The sequence below is a fragment of the Hemiscyllium ocellatum genome, chromosome 40 (genome assembly GCF_020745735.1).
Source record: "Hemiscyllium ocellatum isolate sHemOce1 chromosome 40, sHemOce1.pat.X.cur, whole genome shotgun sequence".
Lineage (NCBI taxonomy): Eukaryota > Metazoa > Chordata > Chondrichthyes > Orectolobiformes > Hemiscylliidae > Hemiscyllium > Hemiscyllium ocellatum.
This window is the reverse complement of record NC_083440.1, coordinates 13,928,350-13,947,108: the sequence shown is the minus strand read 5'-3', so window position 1 is coordinate 13,947,108 and position 18,759 is coordinate 13,928,350. Positions and strand designations below refer to the sequence as shown.

The 18,759-nt window shown below is 43.5% G+C and overlaps 1 protein-coding gene across 2 annotated transcripts in view; it reads right to left on the bottom strand.

Annotated features, from left to right (window-relative positions):
- Positions 1 to 18,759, bottom strand: part of LOC132834479 (NACHT, LRR and PYD domains-containing protein 12-like) — a 65,610-nt gene that overhangs the window by 10,592 nt on the left and 36,259 nt on the right. For both annotated transcript variants that reach the window (XM_060853388.1, XM_060853389.1), the window contains exons 8-12: positions 14,867 to 15,037; positions 14,582 to 14,755; positions 14,301 to 14,471; positions 4,712 to 4,879; positions 4,460 to 4,623 (exon numbers count right to left, since the gene is read on the bottom strand). In XM_060853388.1, coding sequence (XP_060709371.1) covers positions 4,494 to 4,623; positions 4,712 to 4,879; positions 14,301 to 14,471; positions 14,582 to 14,755; positions 14,867 to 15,037 — 814 coding nt within the window. In that variant the 3' untranslated portion in view covers positions 4,460 to 4,493. The remainder of the gene's footprint in view (positions 1 to 4,459; positions 4,624 to 4,711; positions 4,880 to 14,300; positions 14,472 to 14,581; positions 14,756 to 14,866; positions 15,038 to 18,759) is intronic.

Sequence of the window (18,759 nt, the reverse complement as noted above, 5' to 3'; positions counted from 1 at the left end):
GGATTATAATCCAGTGTTTCCAAAGGTTACATGCCTTTGTTTCACTGATATGTGAATACCTCCCAGTTGCACTTTCAACCTTCGAGTTGTGAACAAAAACACACCTCACACTTTCTTTACAACATAGCAATGTCCAAACATCCAATTTTCCCAGTTTATGTCACATAGGAGAGGTCTTTGCATCAGCAACCCCTGATTTTCTCTTATTCTTTATTTCTCAAAGACGAATGAATAGATTCCAACAAAACCTGGTGTGCGGATAGTGTATGGCCCAGGGAAGAAATTATTAAAAGTTTTGGCAAAGAGGGGTGTGATAGATGCTGAGGAATTGGGGCAGGTCGGAGCAGTCTCCCAATGAGGAAGGTCTGTTGTATCAGGGACTGCAAGCTTGGCAGGACCTGTCTGACACCCAGTTCCAATCAGTGAGTTGTGTGCAGCACACCATCATGGCTTGTATAATTGACATAGCTGAAGATGCCAGTGGCTGACTTGCATTGTGGGTCAAAATGCTGACTCGATTCGTCATGTTTGCATCCTTTTATGTTGGTTGGAAAGAAAAGCTTGTGAGTGGATGTTTGTCATTGCTCACAGCTGTCTGTTGATCACCCAGTGCACAATGAGAGGCTGTGGGTCCACACTGGGCACTGGCGACAGAGTAACGGTGACTTAGAGCAGGCGGTTAGATGGGATGGGGTTGAGAACAGGTAAACTGTCTAGGCTGGTGTATGAACAGTGACTACGGTGAGAGAATGGGGTTGTACCCTAAGGGGAGTGTCAGCCACCCTGACTGTGTAACAAGAGCAGTGTATCTTTGTGGCCATTGTTGCTGAGGCTCAAAGCCAGATTACCAACTCTTCCCTGGGGTGTACCGCCGCCTTTCAAAGGGAGTGTGGCTGCAAGGGACGCTGGTCTCTGGGCAGTTAGTGGTGAGCTGTTCCAAAGGCACATGGTGTGAAGGGGTGGAAATCGCCCAAGTGAAAGACAGTGTGACAGGGGTTAGATCGTTTATATTTGGCTAAGATATGGTTAAGAAATCTCACTAGGCCTCACTGAGAGAAAAACTCCCAGAAACCAGTTCGACATGGACTTAACTCAAAGCAAACCCACAAGATTCAATGTGCAATTTCTACTGTATCATTCTACATTTACAACTTGTTTAATGTTGAACAGCCAGTGATTTTCCTGGATCAACTGCTTCATTTGACAAATACCAGTTTCAGAAAGTTATTTTGGCTGTGAGTGAATGACAGATACATCAATAAGGCAGAGTGTTTATTAAATACACGATATTTTTTTGGATAAGTAGAAAATTATTGATCATTTCAGTCCAATTTCTCACATGCTCAACAGCCTGCATTAACCCAATCTGATCCTCTCCCTGGGTGACCCAGGCAATGAGTGCTTGTCCCTATTTGACACTGATATCTCTCCCAACTCAGCAGCTACTGTCTGCATCGTGAACCCACACACCTTCCATGAGGGTTACTGGGTATTGATCCTGACCAGGACCCCTGTTTATTTTACCAACAAATCTCGGAATATGATTATAACTGCCAGTGTTCCAATACAGCCCAGCCTGAGCTCTACTCTGGCTCCTTCCTGTTTGTGAGTGAGGCCATGGTTTAGCTGAGGTGTGTAAGAACAATAAGAGGGTCATCTAGCTAAAAGTTATGACAGTGTTCCCACTGGCTCATGTAAACATAAATAAATCCTCAAGATTCTGTAATAAATATGGTCAAAATAAAAATAGAACGTGCAAAGACAGAATAAAATACAGGGTACTCTTAATCTATTCTAAAGAGTGTGCAGGTACACAGAATCCTTATAATGTGGGAAGGGGCCTTTCAGCCCAACAAGTCCACACCGACCCTCGGAAGAATAACCCACCCAGACCCATTCCTCTACCTTATTATCCTACATGTACCCCTAATACACCTAACTTACACATCCCTGAATACTATGGACAACTTAGCTTGGCCAATTCCCCTAACCTGCATATCTTTGGATTGTGGAGGGAAACTGGAGCACCTGGAAGTAACCTACGCAGACATGGGGAGAGTGCATAGACTCCACACAGACAGCCGTCTGAGGCTGGAGTTGAACGCGGGTCCCCGGAGCTGTGAGGCAGCGGTGCTAACAACTGAGCTACTGTGCCACCCATGATGACTTGTTGGGCCAAATGGCTTATTTCCTCACTATAGAGATTTTGTTCTATGGAATATGCAGCTTCAGCATAGAATAAGAAAGGCAAATGGAATCTGGCATTAAGTGGAAAAGGACTAGATTATAAAAGTAGAGACATTTGCTTGTATATGTACATTAGTCACTTCTAGCCTTCAGTGACTAGGGGCACAGAATTCAAGAGCAAGGGTGTTATAATAAACTTGCAAAGGACACTGCTTCATTCTCCGCTATGATATTGTGCTCAGTCCTCGGCAGCACAATATATGAAGGGTGTGAATGCATTGGACAGAGTGTAGAAGAAGCTTGAGAACTGTTCAGGGGATAAAAGTCTTCGTTATGAGGAAAGATTGGTGAAGTTGGGACTCTTCCTCCTTGTAGGGGAGATAGCTAAAGAGAAGGTTTCAAAACCATGAGTTTTGGACAGAGTGGATAGGGAGAATCTATATGGGCTCAAAAAGAATTGGAGCCAGAGGGCACAGTGTTAAAATATTACACAAAAGAGGCAAATAAGGGTGGAAAAGAAACATTCACACTGTGAGCATTTAAAGTCTGGAATGCATGCCCTAGAAGTGTCATGGAGGAATGTTCAATTAACACATTCAAGAAGGTATTAGATGACCATTAAAATAGAAACAATGTCAGGATCATGGGAAAAACACAGACGCTTGGCACTAAATTAAAATGCTCAGAACTGATAAAGAAATGATGGCCAAATGGCCTCCAGCTCTGCAACAAATTCTATGATACTGTGGGAGTGTCCTCAGTGTGGCTCAGTGCCATACTTTTACAATATTCTTGAGAAGGATTTTTTTTTTACAATACTGTACCAACATTAAGTTTTTGTATATCGTTGCACCAAGAGAAATAGACCACGTATTGGCAAAATGGGATTAGGTTGGAATATCTGGTTGGCACGGATGAGTTGGACCGAAGCGTCTGTTTTTGTGCTGTACATCTCTATGACTCTAAGCCAATTCATGCTACTTGAGCTCACCATCTAAGAACAGAAACTTTGTTTTTGAAAATATTACGTGAAAAAAATTATAAGTCCCATATAAAAAATGTATACATGTCGTTGCTTAGTGATACAGACCTTGAGTGTTGTAGAGTAAAGAGTCATACTGTTTCTTTGTCTTACACCCATCAAAACAAACCTCAGGATTATCAAACTTCCTTCCGACTCTGGGTGACCAGGCTGTGGTGCAGAGCAACACTTGGTATATGTATCATCCTTAACATAATTCAAAGTAATATTATAAAGCAAATTTTGACACTGAACCACATCAAGAGATTAGAGCAGAAAACAAAATGGTATAGAGGGAAAGTCTAATGAGGAAAGGCTAAGAGACTTGAGGCTATTTTTATTAGAGAGAAGAAAGTTGACAGGTAACGCACAAGATGATCAGACGGTTAGATAGGTTGGACAGTGACAGCCTTTTCCCTCAGATAGCGTGAGGGGACATGGCTTTAAATTGAGGGGTGATAGATATAGGACAGATGTCAGAGGTAGGTTCTTTACTCAGAGAGTAGTAAAGACATGGAATGCCCTGTCTGCAATAGTAATAGGCTCACCTACTTTAATGGCATTTCAAGGGTCATTGAATAAACATAAGAATGGAAAAGTGTAGGTTAGATGGGCTCCAGATTGGTTCCAGAGGTCGGGCCAACATTGAGGGTGAAAGGGCCTGTACTGAGCTGTAATGTTCTTTCTTCTATAATCTTTAGCAACTGATGTGATGATGCAGTCACTTTAGAAAGGTTATTTTGTCCTGGTTTTTTTTAAGAGAGGTGTTGAAGGCAGAGGTGCTGAGTGCTCTGGGAAGAGCCACGTTTAGCAATGGCAGTGGGGTCGCCAGTTGTCCCAGTTCCGGTTTTTTGGAGCTTGGTTTAACTGTGGCAATCAAAAGATGCTGAACGGAAGGAAGGCAAACTTGAACAAATGATTCCTGATTGACTTTCTCTCTGAAATCTCTTTGGAAGTTGTTCCCTCCTGCCTTTAAGAATTTGTCTTTCAATTTAGCTTTTTGCCAAGGGACGCAGTTACGGGATGTTACTGGGTTGGAACAGCTCCTTAGTTAAGTTGCTGAATCGGGTCGGTTAAGTTTGCCAATAGTTATATTATTCTAAATTCTGTTTTCTGTTCTTTGTGTTTCAACTGTAGTGTAAAATAAGTTGTGTTTTGCTTAAAGCAGAGTGGTTTGACTGGCTGTGTCACACCCAGAATATCCACTTCACGTTTGTCTTTAAAATAAGAAAACGTTAGGGTCTAGGCTACCTTCTTAAGATATTTTGAGGGGACCGCGGAGAGATTAGTAGTCGCGGTCAGGCTGGTCCATAACACAGAAAGATTCCCCGAACGAAACAGTCAGTCCACCTCGAGATTCCTGCAGTGACTTTAGATGCCTCTTTCCATTTGGACTGAACCGATTCTCCCACAGCCTGGAACAGATCAAATACAGCCATAAATAAGACCGAAGTAATCGTTCAATAATCATTGACAAACATTACCCAGAAGATAAACACTCACCCAATCAGCTCCAAACATCTGCAGGTCTGTATGAGACGGATGACAGCGGGGACAAACTGATCTGTGAGGGAATTTGATCCCAGATCCAGAACTTTCAATGACTGGTTTGTACTGACACCAGTGGAGAGCTCTTGAGCACAAGAATCTGAGAGATTGACGTCACACAAACTGGATAGAATGGAAACAGAAATGAAAAGAATCAAAGTCAACCTTCACAGTGTTCATTAAAACCACTAGCATTGAGTATAGTAATAGTGTGCAGCTTTTGTTAGTAAAACAGATACTTTTAAAGTGTCTATTTGAATCAATTCTTGATAGGAATCACCATGTACAGTATGACTGTTATGACATAGGGTAAACTCTCCTGCTTAATTTAAACCAGCACCACAGAAAAGATTTATCCCGTGCAGTAATTTGCGAAAATTCGAGAGGCCAAGAACTATTTAAAGTAAACATTAACAACTTTATTTCTTAAAGTAATACAGAGAATGATTAACTAACAACTATTTACAACTCCTTCCTCTAACCTATCTTTTACTTTCCCTTTCTCTAATACTAGCCTGATAAAACACCCGATTGAGATTTACGTAACAAAATTCCTAATCTCAAAACCAGGCAGCTTTCGGTTCTTCTGTATTCCTGTCTTCTTTCGTCTTCTGGGGGGGTGCGGTTCTGCTCCACAGGTTACTAAGCGATAAATGTACTTTTAAGAGAGCTTTCTTTTCTAGTGTTGGGGCGCCAGGGTAATTCAGTACTGGGGTGCCTTAGGTTGGGGTTAAACAATGTGCTATTAGTACTACAGCAGACATTGACAGTTTCAGTCCCTAAAGGGTTAAACACAGCCATGCAGGGAAACTAACAATTGCAAGACTGTCTGTCTGGGACCACATTCCCTGAAGATTAGATCAGGTCAGCCAGAACCTGGGAATTCAAAACCAACAAAGGAAAACCGGTAATAGTTGAAAGGTGTAAATTATACCATCGAAATGCCGATGTCCCCGATGACGTGAATCCCCATTGAAACCAGCGATAAGTTATAATGACTGTTGATCAACCTTTGTAGAACTATTCTCTCAGTCAGGGAATACGCCTAGGCAGAGAGACGCATACTAATGAACTTAACTGACTAAACAATGGACTACTAATTACTGGGATGGAAACTACCGGACCCATGAGGGCTGAATCATTATACAAACACAGTAGGGGTTCGACAGGTATAGTAAGGGTTTTGACAGGCACCTCAGTATGGCCAATGAGAGTCCAGGTCCACTCGCACACAACCGAATGGACCAACGAGGAAGCCTGATGAGGAAGGTGGAACTGGACACTCAGAGGAGCGGGGTTTAAAATATCGTCGGGTCCGCGAGGGAATTCAGAACGCGCGCCTTCTCCGGTGAGCGAAGCCGCTCACTGTACAATTCGCTCTCGGAATAAAGAAGTCTTTGTACCCTTTGAATCTGGCCTAGTGTCTCATTCCTCTGAAACGAGCACGGGGTCGGCAGTCCAGACCCAACACTAGGCAGGGTGTAGATGTCGTTGGTTTGGCAGTTCTTTTCTCAACTGTCCAATCCTCCCCAGTCTTATACCCCCAAAGCATCGGATTGTGTCATTGGCTTTTAAGATTGTCAACATACCAAATTCAAACTTGATTGGGATTTGGTACTTTCGCAGTATAATTTAAACTGATTGGTCGAATTTGTTTTTGTCTCATAGTAACTCAGCCAGTGCTATCTGTTCTGAACCAAATGTTACATCATAAATTCTCCAGCACTCGGTGTGCTTACCAAGTCCTTCACTCTCTTAAAGGTATAGTACACTTCTACACCATCATAACACCTCCCCCTTTAAGAAAAAAATGAACCATAAAATCTCATCTAAACCCTATCTGTTAAATCCATGATAACGCATCTGTGATTACATTCTTACGACCCGCAACATGTATGATTTTTAAATTTAAAGTCTGTAACATAAGACTCCAACAGAATAGTCTCATATTCCTGTCTTTAAAGCGTTCTAAGAATGTAAACAGATTGCAATCTGTGTACACAACCGTCTCTGACACATTGTTCGTGACATACACATTAAAATGCTGTAAGGGCAGTACCAAACTCAATAGCTCCTTTTCGATTGTGGAGTGTTTCCTCCGGTGGATGTGGATCTTCTTTGAAAAGTAACCAACTGGCAGTTCAATCCCATCCTCATCTTCCTGAAGGAGTACTGTTCCAACTCCAATCTCACTAGCATCGATGGCAACTTGAAAAGGTTTTGAAAAGTTTGATGTAGCTGAAACTGGTTTGGTGGTTAATATGGTTTTCAAATGCTTGAATGTCTCCTGGCATTGTCCTGTCCACCGAAACTTTTGTGTTCGTCTTCAGCAAATCGGTTAACAATGCTGCTGTACTTCTGAAGTTTGGAACAAATTTCGATAGAATCCGCTGAGTCCTAAGAATCGATGTACCACTTTCTTCAAGGCTGGTCATGGAAATTCCTCGATGGCCTTCGTCTTTGCATTCCGTGATGTTAACCTTCCACGTTATGTCCCAAGAACGTCACTTTTGCGCTCGTGAATTCAGTTTTATTTAATTTTATCACAAGTTTTGTTTCTCCTAGATGCCCAAAGAACTCTGCCAATTGTACCATGTGATCTTTCCAGGACTCACTAAAGATCACTACATCATCCAAACAGACTGCACAGTTTGTTGACCCAGCCACAACTCTGTTCCTGAGTCTTGGGAATGTGGCAGGTTACAAATGCAGAAATTTATTTCAGAGAAAGTGAGGACTGCAGATGCTGGAGATCAGAGCTGAAAAATGTGTTGCTGGAAAAGCACAGCAGGTCAGGAAGCATCCAAGGAGCAGGAGAATCGACGTTTCGGGCATAAGCTCTTCTTCAGGAATGCCTGCTTGGCACACCTTCCTCATTCCTGAAGAAGGCCCCAAAACATCGATTCTTCTGCTCCTTGGATGCTGCCTGACCTGCTGCGCTTTTCAAGCAACACATTTTTCAGAAATTTATTTCGCCAACTCCGATAAAGGTACCTGCCAGTAACCACACATTAAGTCCAATTTGGTGATGTAACTGGCTTGTCCAACTTTCTCAACACAGTCCTCCAATCTAGGAATTGGATAGGAGTCCAATTTTATTGCAGTGTTGACCTGCCGATGATTCACGCAGAATCCTTGAGCCCTGTCCAGTTTGGGAACTAAGGTGTTCGGCGAACTCCATTGCTCTGGCTTGGTTCGATGATGTCCTCGTCGAGCATGCCCTCCATCTCTATCTGGCACAGTATGGCTTTGAAAGGGTTAGGCTGATTGGGGTGTCATTGTATTGGAGCAGTATTCCCTATATCTACTTCATGCAACGCTAGCATTAGTCCTTCCCACCTGATTCGTACATCGGTCCTTATACATCGGTCCTTTTTAAACTGCTTTCTATTTTCCTGAGACAGATAGCTTACTAGCCTATCCCACTCCTCAAGGTCTTCTTCATTTCTTAATCTATTTTGAGGCACATCAAAATCCACACCATCTGGATTTGATTCCTCACTCTCCGGGTCAGTAACTAACACCTGTTTCTCCAGTTCTTTCTCTTGAGTATAACACGGTTTCAACATGTTCATATGACATACCTGATGCCTTTTCTTTTCCGATCTGGCATCTTTACTGGATAGTTCACCTGACTCAACTTCTTCTCAATTTGATAGGGACCACTAAACCTGGCTTTGAAGGAATCTCCTATCACTGGTAACCATACTAACACGTTATCGCTTCAGGAAAACGTCCAAGTCTCAGTGCTTTTATCTCACCTGCTTCATTCTATACTGTGCCCTCTTTAGGTGCTAGTTAGCTAACTCACTTAGTCTATTTAATCTCTCCCTCACCTCTGATACATAATATAAGTGGAATATCTCTGATTTTGGTCTTGTCAATTTTTCTTTAATTAATTTCAAAGGGCCTCCCACTTCACGACCGAATATTAACTCAAAGGGAGTGAAGTGTGTAGGTTCATTTGGGGTATTTCTAATGGCAAACAATATGAATGGGATACCTCTACCCAATTATTCGGGTAATCCTGACAGTATGCTCTTGACATGGTCTTTGAGGTCTGATGCCACCTTTCTAAAGCTCCCTGGGATTCAGGATGATATGCATTGTATTTAAAGTGCTTTACACCTAAGTTATCCAGAACCTCCTTAAACAGCCTTGCAGTAAAATTTGATCCTTGCTTCGAATGAATCTCTCTGGGTAGCCCATGCCGTGTGAAATCTACTAACTCCTCTACCATCTTTTTTTGCCTTGATACTATGTAATGGAATTGCCTCTGGAAATCTGGTAGACACATCCATTATGGTTACCAAGTCCTGGTTCCCACTTTTAGTACACAGTCAATCATAACCCACATGAAAGGTTCTTCAAATGTGGGAATTGGCAACAAAGGTGCTGGCTTTATTATCACATGTATGGCAAAAGTAAACCACACCCTTGTGCATTCCAGGCCAATAAACATGTTTTTGTACCTTAGTCTGAGTCTTTTATATACATAGGTGACCTCCTACAGGTAGTTCATGTGCTACCCGTAACATCTCCTATCTATATGCTACCGGCAACCCAATCTGGTGCACTTCGGCCATTACTCCTCTGCACTAACCTGCAGAGGAGGTCTCTATTTCTGCCTTAGCATTCTATCTTTCAGATAATAACCCTCTGGAATAATCTCTGCCTCCTTTTCAGAGTATGCATCCACATATCTATCTTTTATCGCCTTGTCTTGCTGTTGTCAGTCTCTTAGTCTTTAAGGACTGAACACTTCTGTCTGACCCTCTGCCTATTCAGGTTTTTCCTGCACCATTACATTAAACAGGGTGCCTGCTAACTGAACCTCAACTCCTTCATCTTTCTCTTTCTTCTCACTTGGTGCTGTGACTTCTGATAGTGGGATCTGGTTACCACACTGCCTAGGAAGATACCAAGGTATTTCTGTTTTAACTCCTCAGTTTCTTGGTCTTCCATGGGTTTCTTTACAACAAAGGGTGTCACTCCCACCTTGGATCCTGCCAATTCATTCAAAGAACAAACTGAATTCCTGGAAGTGACACTCTGTCAATCACTCTCACTGTATCTTTCCCAGTCTTGAGGTGGCACTCCAACCTGATCTTACATTGGGGAACTTTACATTTCTGTCCATCTATCCCACAAATTACCACACTCTCAGGTAACAGGTCAGAAAGAGTGTATTTTTGCTAAATCCCTTACAATCAGCGACTTGTTAGGTCCTGTATCTCTCAAAATTATAACTTCTCGTCCTTCTCCCCCATTCTTTCTGAGTAAACCTTACCCACAGACGTGAATTCTTTGTAGAGATCAGGTAGTAACTCCATACCCAGCTCCCGTCTAGGTTGTGCACTCTCCTGCAGCTTCTCAGCTCTTCTTGTGGTCCCCTCTACCATCTTCACTGATACCACTGGATTAGCATCTTCCACCACGTTTTTTCCCATAGTGCCTTTCTTTAATGACTAGCACTGTGTCTTTACGTGTCCCACTTTGCCACAGTGAGAACCTGAGGCCTTTCATCTCCTATCCACCCTCTTCGACTTTTTTTTTATCCTGTGGTAAATTCTTACCAGTGCTCTCTACTCTTGGTTTAGTAGTGTAGGAGCTCCCCTTTTCCCAACTTCTATCCCTCACAGGATGAAATTCTGCCCGCAAGTTTATCTTATGCAGCAACATGTACTCATGTGCTAATTCTGCTGCTCTTCTCACTTCCAGAACTTTCTGTTCCTCCACGTGAATTCTTACCATCTCTGGAAGTGAATTTTTAAACTCCTCCAGCAGAATAATCTCTCTGAGAGCCTCAAAGGTCTTATCTATTTTCAAAGCACATACCAATTGATCAAAATGACTGTGTTTAATTCTTTTGAACTCAACATAAGTCTGACCTGGTTCCTTCCTTGTGTTTCTGAACGGCTGTCTATATGCTCTGGCACCAATTCATAAGCACTTAAAATAGCCTGTTTAATCTCTTCATAATCTCTTGATCCCTCATCCGACAATGCTGCAAATATCTCACTAACTCTGCCTACCATTTTAATCTGAACCAGCATTACCCATAAATCCTCAGACTACCTCTACCTAGCCAATTTTTCAAATGAAATAAAGAAGGCTTCAACAAAATGTGGCAGAGTTTTGACATATTTATGTATATCACTAACATTCTTTTAATCTCTGTCCTGTTAACTTGACTTTGCCGACTAAGTCGCAACTTCTCAAGTTCAAATTCTCTCTCTTTTAGTTTGGCTGAGAACTTTCTCTATCTTTTTCCTTTCTCTCACTCGCTTCTCTCTCGCTTTTTCTCTTCCTCCCCCACCTCTTTTCTTTCTTTGTTTATTTTCTGACTCCATTTTCCTCAATTGTAATTTTAAGTTTTTATACCTTGATTGCACTTGTCTGTTTCTCTGACAGACCGAAGTGTTTGAGTAATTTCCTGATAATTTCAGCTTTACTTTTGTCCTTGGATAAACCCAAATCTAACTTATTTGCTAATTATAAAAGTATGGCCTTTTACTTTCCTTCTAAACTTTATTTGAGAATCATCTTCAAGTACCAGAACTTCTTTTGCAATTTTCTGAGCCATTTCGTTCACCTTTAATTTAATCAACCACAAGTCACCGAAAGTAAACAAATTGCCTCACTTGCATTTTATTTAAAGATCGAGAACACAAACCTGCAAGTGTTTAAATCTGCTGGGAATTTTCGTAGCCCCAAATTTATTCAAATGTGTCTAAACCAGTTCAAGATTGCGGGTGGCACAGTGGTTCGTACTGCTGCCTCACAGTGCCAGAGACCCAGGTTCAATATCTGCCTCAGACAACTGTCTGTGTGGAGTTTGCACATTCTCCATGTGTCTGCGTGGGTTCCCTCCAGCTGCTCCGGTTTCCTCCCACATTCCAAAGAAATGTGCAGATTAGGTGAATTGGCCATTCTAAATTGCCCATAGTGTTAGGTGAAGGGGTAAACGTAGGGGAATGGGTCTGGTGGGTTGCTCTTCGGAGGGTCGGTGTGGACTTGTTGGGCCGAAGGGCTTGTTTCCACACTGTAAGTAATCTAAAAAAAAACTCGAGCATCTCCAAAACAAACAATATTTAAGGGTGGCTCAGTGGTTAGCACTGCTGCCTCACAACACCAGGGCCCCAGGTTCGATTCCAGCCTCGGGTGACTGACTGTGTGGAGTTTGCACATTCTTCCAGTGTCTGTGTGGGTTTCCTCCGGGTGCTCTGGTTTCCTCCCATAGTCCAAAGATGTGCAGGTCAGGTGATTTGGCCATGCATTAGTCAGAGGGAGGGGTGGGTTACCCTTTGGAGGGTCAGTGTGGACTGGTTGGGCCGAAGGGCCTGTTTCCATACTGAAGGGAATCTAATCTAAAAAAATTATGGCCCTGAGCCCCCAAAACTGTTACGATATGGGGTAAACTTTCCTGCTTAATTTAAAACAGCATCACAGAAAAGATATGTCCGTGAAGTAATCTGTGAAAATTTGAGAGGCCAAGACCTATTTAAAGTAAAAATTAACAACTTTATTTCTTGAAGCAAAACAGAGAATAATTAACTAACAACTATTCATAACTCCTTCCTCTAACCTATCCTTTAGTTTCCCTTTCTACAATACTAGTCCGATAAAACACCCGATTAAGATTTACAAAACAAAACTTCTTATCTCAAAACCAGGCAGCTTTCGGTTCTTCTGTACTCCTGCTCTTTTCTTCATTTTGGGAGGCGAGGGGGCTTGGTTCACAGGTTATTGATCGATAAAGGTACCTTTAAGAGAGCTATTTTTCTGGGCAGTGTGCAGATATTGTTGGCTTGGCAGTTCTCCTTTAGAGTGGCGCTGGAAATACACAGCAGGTCAGGCAGCATGCGAGGAGCAGGAAAATCGATGTTTTGGGTAGGAGCCCTACACCAGGACTGAAGGGCTCCTGACTGAAACGTCAATTTTCCTGCTCCTGGCATGCTGCCTGATCTGCTGTGCATTTCCAGCACCACTGTAACCTTGACTCTAATCTCCAGCATCTGCAGTCCTCACTTTCTTATTGGCAGTTCTCCTCTCAACTGTCCAATCATCCCCAGTCTTATACCCGTAAAGCATTGGATTGTGTAATCGGCTTTTAAGATTGTCAATATCCTAAATCCAAATTTGATTGGGATTTGGTATTTTCGGGTATATTTTAAACTGATTGGCTGAATTTGAATTTGCTTTTGTCTCATAGCAACTCAGCCAGTGCTATCTGTTTTGAGCTGAAAATGTGTTGCTGGTTAAAGCGCAGCAGGTCAGGCAGCATCCAAGGAACAGGAAATTCGACGTTTCGGGAATAAGCCCTTCATCAAGAATGAGGGAAGTGTGTCCAGCAGGCTAAGATAAAAGGTAGGGAGGAGGGACTTGGGGGAGGGGCGATGGAGATGTGATAGGTGGAAGGAGGTCAAGGTGAGGGTGATAGGCCGGAGTGGGGTGGGGGCGGAGAGGTCAGGAAGAAGATTGCAGGTTAGGAGGGCGGTGCTGAGTTCGAGGGAATCGACTGAGACAAGGTGGGGGGAGGAGAAATGAGGAAACTGGAGAAATCTGAGTTCATCCCTTGTGGTTGGAGGGTTCCCAGGCGGAAGATGAGGCGCTCTTCCTCCAACCGTCGTGTTGTTATGTTCTGGCAATGGAGGAGTCCAAGGACCTGCATGTCCTTGGTGGAGTGGGAGGGGGAGTTAAAGTGTTGAGCCATGGGGAGGTTGGTTCGGGCGTCCCAGAGGTGTTCCCTGAAGCGTTCCGCAAGTAGGTGGCCCATCTCCCCAATATAGAGGAGGCCACATCGGGTGCAGCGGATGCAATAGATGATGTGTATGGAGGTGCAGGTGAATTTGTGGCGGATATGGAAGGATCCCTTGGGGCCTTGGAGAGAGGTAAGAGAGGAGGTGTGGGCGCAAGTTTTGCATTTCCTGCGGTTGCAGGGGAAGGTGCCGGGAGTGGAGGTTGGGTTGGTGGGGGGTGTGGACCTGACGAGGGAGTCACGGAGGGAGTGGTCTTTTCGGAACGCTGATAGGGGAGGGGAGGGAAATATATCCCTGGTGGTGGGGTCCGTTTGGAGGTGGCGGAAATCACGGCGGATGATACGCTGTATACGGAGGTTGGTGGGGTGGTAGGTGAGAACCAGTGGGGTTCTGTCCTGGTCGCGGTTGGAGGGGCGGGGCTCAAGGGCAGAGGAACAGGAAGTGGAGGAGATGCGGTGCAGGTTAGGAGGGCGGTGCTGAGTTCGACGGAAACGACTGAGACAAGGTGGGGGGAGGGGAAATGAGGAAACTGGAGAAATCTGAGTACATCCCTTGTGGTTGGAGGGTTCCCAGGCGGAAGATGAGGCGTGAGTCTCTCTCTCACTGCACCCCCCAGGTTTCTCTTCCTCCTATCTGTTTTGAACCAAATGTTACTTTGTAAAGTCTCTAGCACTCGGTGTGCTTGCCAAATCCTTCACTCTCTTAAAGGTACAGAACACTTCTACACCTTTATAACAATGACATCAATTTGCAGAAAAACAATTACAGAGTCTGGTACTTACTGCAGTTTCTGTAGTTTGCAGTCTGAGTTCCCCAGAACTGCACGCAGTAGTTTCATCCCTGAATCTCCCAAATTGTTACTATTCATGTTCAGTTCTATTAAAGACTGGTTTTTACTGAGGGCAGAGCTGAGAACCTGAACACAAGATTTTGTCAGACCATTTCTGTACAGCCTTTGGATAAGAGAGAAAGAAGTAACAGGAATCAGAGTAAATCCCCAGAATTGATCATTACTTACGCAAACAATAAATAGAAACACAGTCTCACACAGGTTTGAACTCACAATAGCTTCTGTAGTTTGCAATGAGGTTTCTCCAGAGCCTCTTCAGACAGTAGTTTCACTCCTGAATGTTTCAACTTGTTATTTCCGAGGTTTAGTTCTATCAGTGACTGGTTTGTTTTGAGTATTTCAGCGAGATCCTTAGCACAAGACTCTGAGAGATTGTTGTCACGAAGCCTGGGGATTACAATCAGAGAAAACACCCAGTTTTCATTCTTGTTTATGTTAATTGTAAAGTGCTAGGCATCTAGTTATAACAGACACTATTTAAAATATTTGGGTACTTACTCCACTTTCTGTATTTTACAGTTCAGGTTCCTCAGAGCTGCTGACAGCAGCTTTATTCCTGAATCTCCCAATTTATTATCATTCAGGTTCACAACGGTCAGTGAGCGACTTGTACTTAGAATGGAGCTGAGATCGTCCGCACAAGAATCTGTGAGCATGTTATTGTTGAGACTGGGGATCAGAGAGATAGGGGGAGGGAGAGAGGGAGTGAAAGAGACAGTGCGCACGCAAGAAAGCCAGAGAGAGGAAGCACACATGAGGGAGCCAGAGAGGGAGAGAGAGTGATTGCGCACGAGAGAGCCAGAGAGATGAGAGAAGGTGCAAGAGAGCCAGAGAGATACAGCATGCGGGAGGGAGCCAGACAGAGAGAAGGCATGAATAAGACAGCCAGAGGGGGGGGGGGGGGGGGGGGGGGGGGGGGGGAGAGAGAGAGAGAGAGAGAGAGCATGTGAGAGAACCAGAGAAGGAGTGCGTACAATTGTCAGAGAACCAAAGAGAAAAAAAACAGGATTTAGTATTAACACTATTGTTTATAACAATAATGATGTAAAGATTCAGATATCCAGATATCACATGTTGACATACACAACTGGAAGAGAAGCACGCCATTTGCTCCTATAGATTGCTTCTTCATTTAACATGATTATGGCTGATCAATTTGTGTTTTGAACTCTACATTCTGATCTACTTCCAGTTATGTAGATTCTTGCTACACAATGGAAAATATCTACCTGCGAATTAAAAACATTCAATTACCCCACTTCCATCACCTTCTGGGACAGAGAGTTCTAAATTCACACAATCCTTAAAAAGAAACTCCCTGAAAAGGACTCCCTAATTTAAAAACAGTGCCTCCTCGCTCTGAACTCACCCACATAAGCCACTATCCATTCCACATCCACCTCATCAAGACCCAGAAGGTCTTTGTACACTTTGACCAAGTCACCCCTGAACTTGTCTAAACTCCTGTGGAAACGACGAGGAAGTGAGTCTGCAGATGCTAGAGATCAGAACCGAAGAGTGCGATTAGATTAGATTAGATTCCCTATAGGGTGGAAACAGGCCCTTCACCCAACAAGTCCACAGTGACCCTCCGAAGAGCAACCCACCCCCCTCTGACTAATACATCTAACACTATGGACAATTCAGCATGGTCAATTCACCTAGCTTACACACCCACGCAGACACAGGGAGAACGTGCAAACTCCACACCCAGTTGCCTGAGGCTGGAAATGACCCTGGGGCCCTGGTGCTATGAGGCAGCAGTGCTAACCACTGAGCACTGCGTGGTCTCAGTCGAATCCCTCGAAGAACTCAGATTTCTCCAGTTTCCTCATTTCCCCTACCCCCACCTTGTCTCAGTCGAATCCCTCGAAACCTCTGGGACACCCGGACCAACCAACCCAACCAGTCCATGGCTCAACACTTTAACTCCCCCTCCCACTCCACCAAGGACATGCAGGTCCTTGGACTCCTCCATCGCCAGACCATAACAACACGACGGTTGGAGGAAGAGCGCCTCATCTTCCGCCTGGGAACCCTCCAACCACAAGGGATGAACTCAGATTTCTCCAGCTTCCTCATTTCCCCTCCCCCCAGCTTGTCTCAGTCGAATCTCTCGAACTCAGTACCGCCTTCCTAACCTGGAACCTTCTTCCTGACCTCTCCGCCCCCACCCCACTCTGGCCTATCACCCTCACCTTGACCTCCTTCCACCTATCACATCTCCATCGCCCCTCCCCCAAGTCCCTCCTCCCTACCTTTTATCTTAGCCTGCTGGACACACTTTCTTCATTCCTGATGAAGGGCTTATGCCCGAAATGTCGAATTTCCTGCTCCTTGGATGCTGCCTGACCTGCTGCGATTTTCCAGCAACACATTTTCAGCTCTGATCTCCAGCATCTGCAGATCTCACTTTCTCCACTGTGTGGTGCTGGAAAAGCACAGCCGGGCAGGCAGCAGCCGAGGAGCAGGCTCTTCCTGATGAAAAGCTTATGCTTGAAACATTGACTCTCCTGTTCCTCGGATGCTGCCTGACCGGCTGTGCTTTTCCAGCACCACACTCTTCCAGTGGAAATAAGCCCAGTCCATCCGTGTATTTTCATGAGATAAGCTGCCCATTCACAGTGTTAATCTCGTAAACCTCCTCTCAACCACCTCTAATGCATTTACATCCTTTTTTAATTAAGAAGATTAAGGTCAGAGTGAATTAAGACTGTAAGGATTCAATTGAGATTATTGTAGTTAAATAACAGAGCAGGCTTCAATTAATGAGCCTTGTACCAAAAGAACTTGATGCATCCTAGAGGTTAGTGTCAGCAGGAATCCATAAGTGACAGTTTGCCCCATCAAATCATTCCAAGGAGGCCTTAGGGCCAGAACAGGTTCAGAGGTAGGGAGTTGACAGACACTGATAAAGAGGGGGGCAAAACACAACAGACTAAATGATTCTTGACTGAGTGAAGAAGACTTGCATGTCATTAACCCATGACCTGGAATCAAAATCTATTTTCTTCTGCTTGTATGAAGCAACATTAGAATTTGGACAATGAGGGGCTTCTGGTATAAAGGTACTTAATTTTTCTGTATTCTCCAGAGTCTTACTCTCCCTGTATCGCTTGAATAAAATGACTAAAATTCTGTACTCAGTTTCCAGTGGTTGATTATAATAAGTTACTACAACAGAGGTCAAAACTATACACAGTATCTGAGATGTGATTTCACATGTCTTGTATAACTGAAGCATAATATCTTTACTTTTACATTCAATTCCACTTGTAATAAAGGATAGTTTCTCTTCACCTGAAGAAAGGTGCTGCAGTTGCATAAAATGTTTGTAATTCGTACTAGAACACCAAGATCCCTCAACACTTCAGAATTCCTCACTCAATCGCCTTTCAGGGAAAACGATGTTTAATCAACATCTCAGACTTCATCAAAGGATTACCATCTGCTTTGGATAAAGGGAATCTGAGAATTTACTATAAATGTGTTTGATCTCCCTATAGTTTCCTGCATCCCTTCATTTGTGAATAGAGGGATTATATTGGCAGCGTTCAAGACAAATGAAGTCTTTCCTAAATCTGGGAAATTTTGGAGAATTCATGCCAATGCATCTGTATTAGCAATCTCTGTGAAGGCCAATGAAGTCTGTCTGGAGCTGAAGACTTCTCAGCCCACCAGTTCATCGGTTTAATGAACAAAGCTCCCTTAATAACTGTAATCTCACTTTGTTCCTCTCCCTCTCTCTGAGCTCCTAATTTACAGCTAGTACTCAAGATTTTTTGTAACTGCTACAGTGAAGAGAAAAGCAAAATACTTCTTCAGTGCATCAGCTGTTTCTTTACTGTCAACCATTAACTCCACATTCTTATTCCCAAGAGGACTACACTCACTGTATGTACACATTTTGTTTTTTAAGTACCTGTGCAAACTCATGTTTTGTGGTTTTCAGCTCTCGAGCTTGTTTCTTCTCATATTCTAATTCCCTCCTCTGGATTAACATTTTAGTCATTCGCTGTTCTTTATTTTCAGATCAATCATCTGACCTACCTTCATCTTGGATGGTTTCTTTAGCTAATCACAGGCGACGAGTTCTCCCTCTTGCTTCAGTCAGAATATACTTATTCTGAATATTCTGAAATATCTGTCACCCCTACCTCCATTGATCTATCACCTAACTGATTATGCCATTCACTTCAGTTAGCTTAGCTTTCATACCCACACAGTGACCCTTGTTAAAAGTGAAAATACTTAGACCCAACCTGCTCTCTTTTGAATGGGATGGGAAATTGTATCATATTGCGATGGCTGCTACATAGGAGTGTCTTTACTTGGAGATTGTTTCACAAATCCTGTCACATCACACAATTCCCATTATATGATACATACTG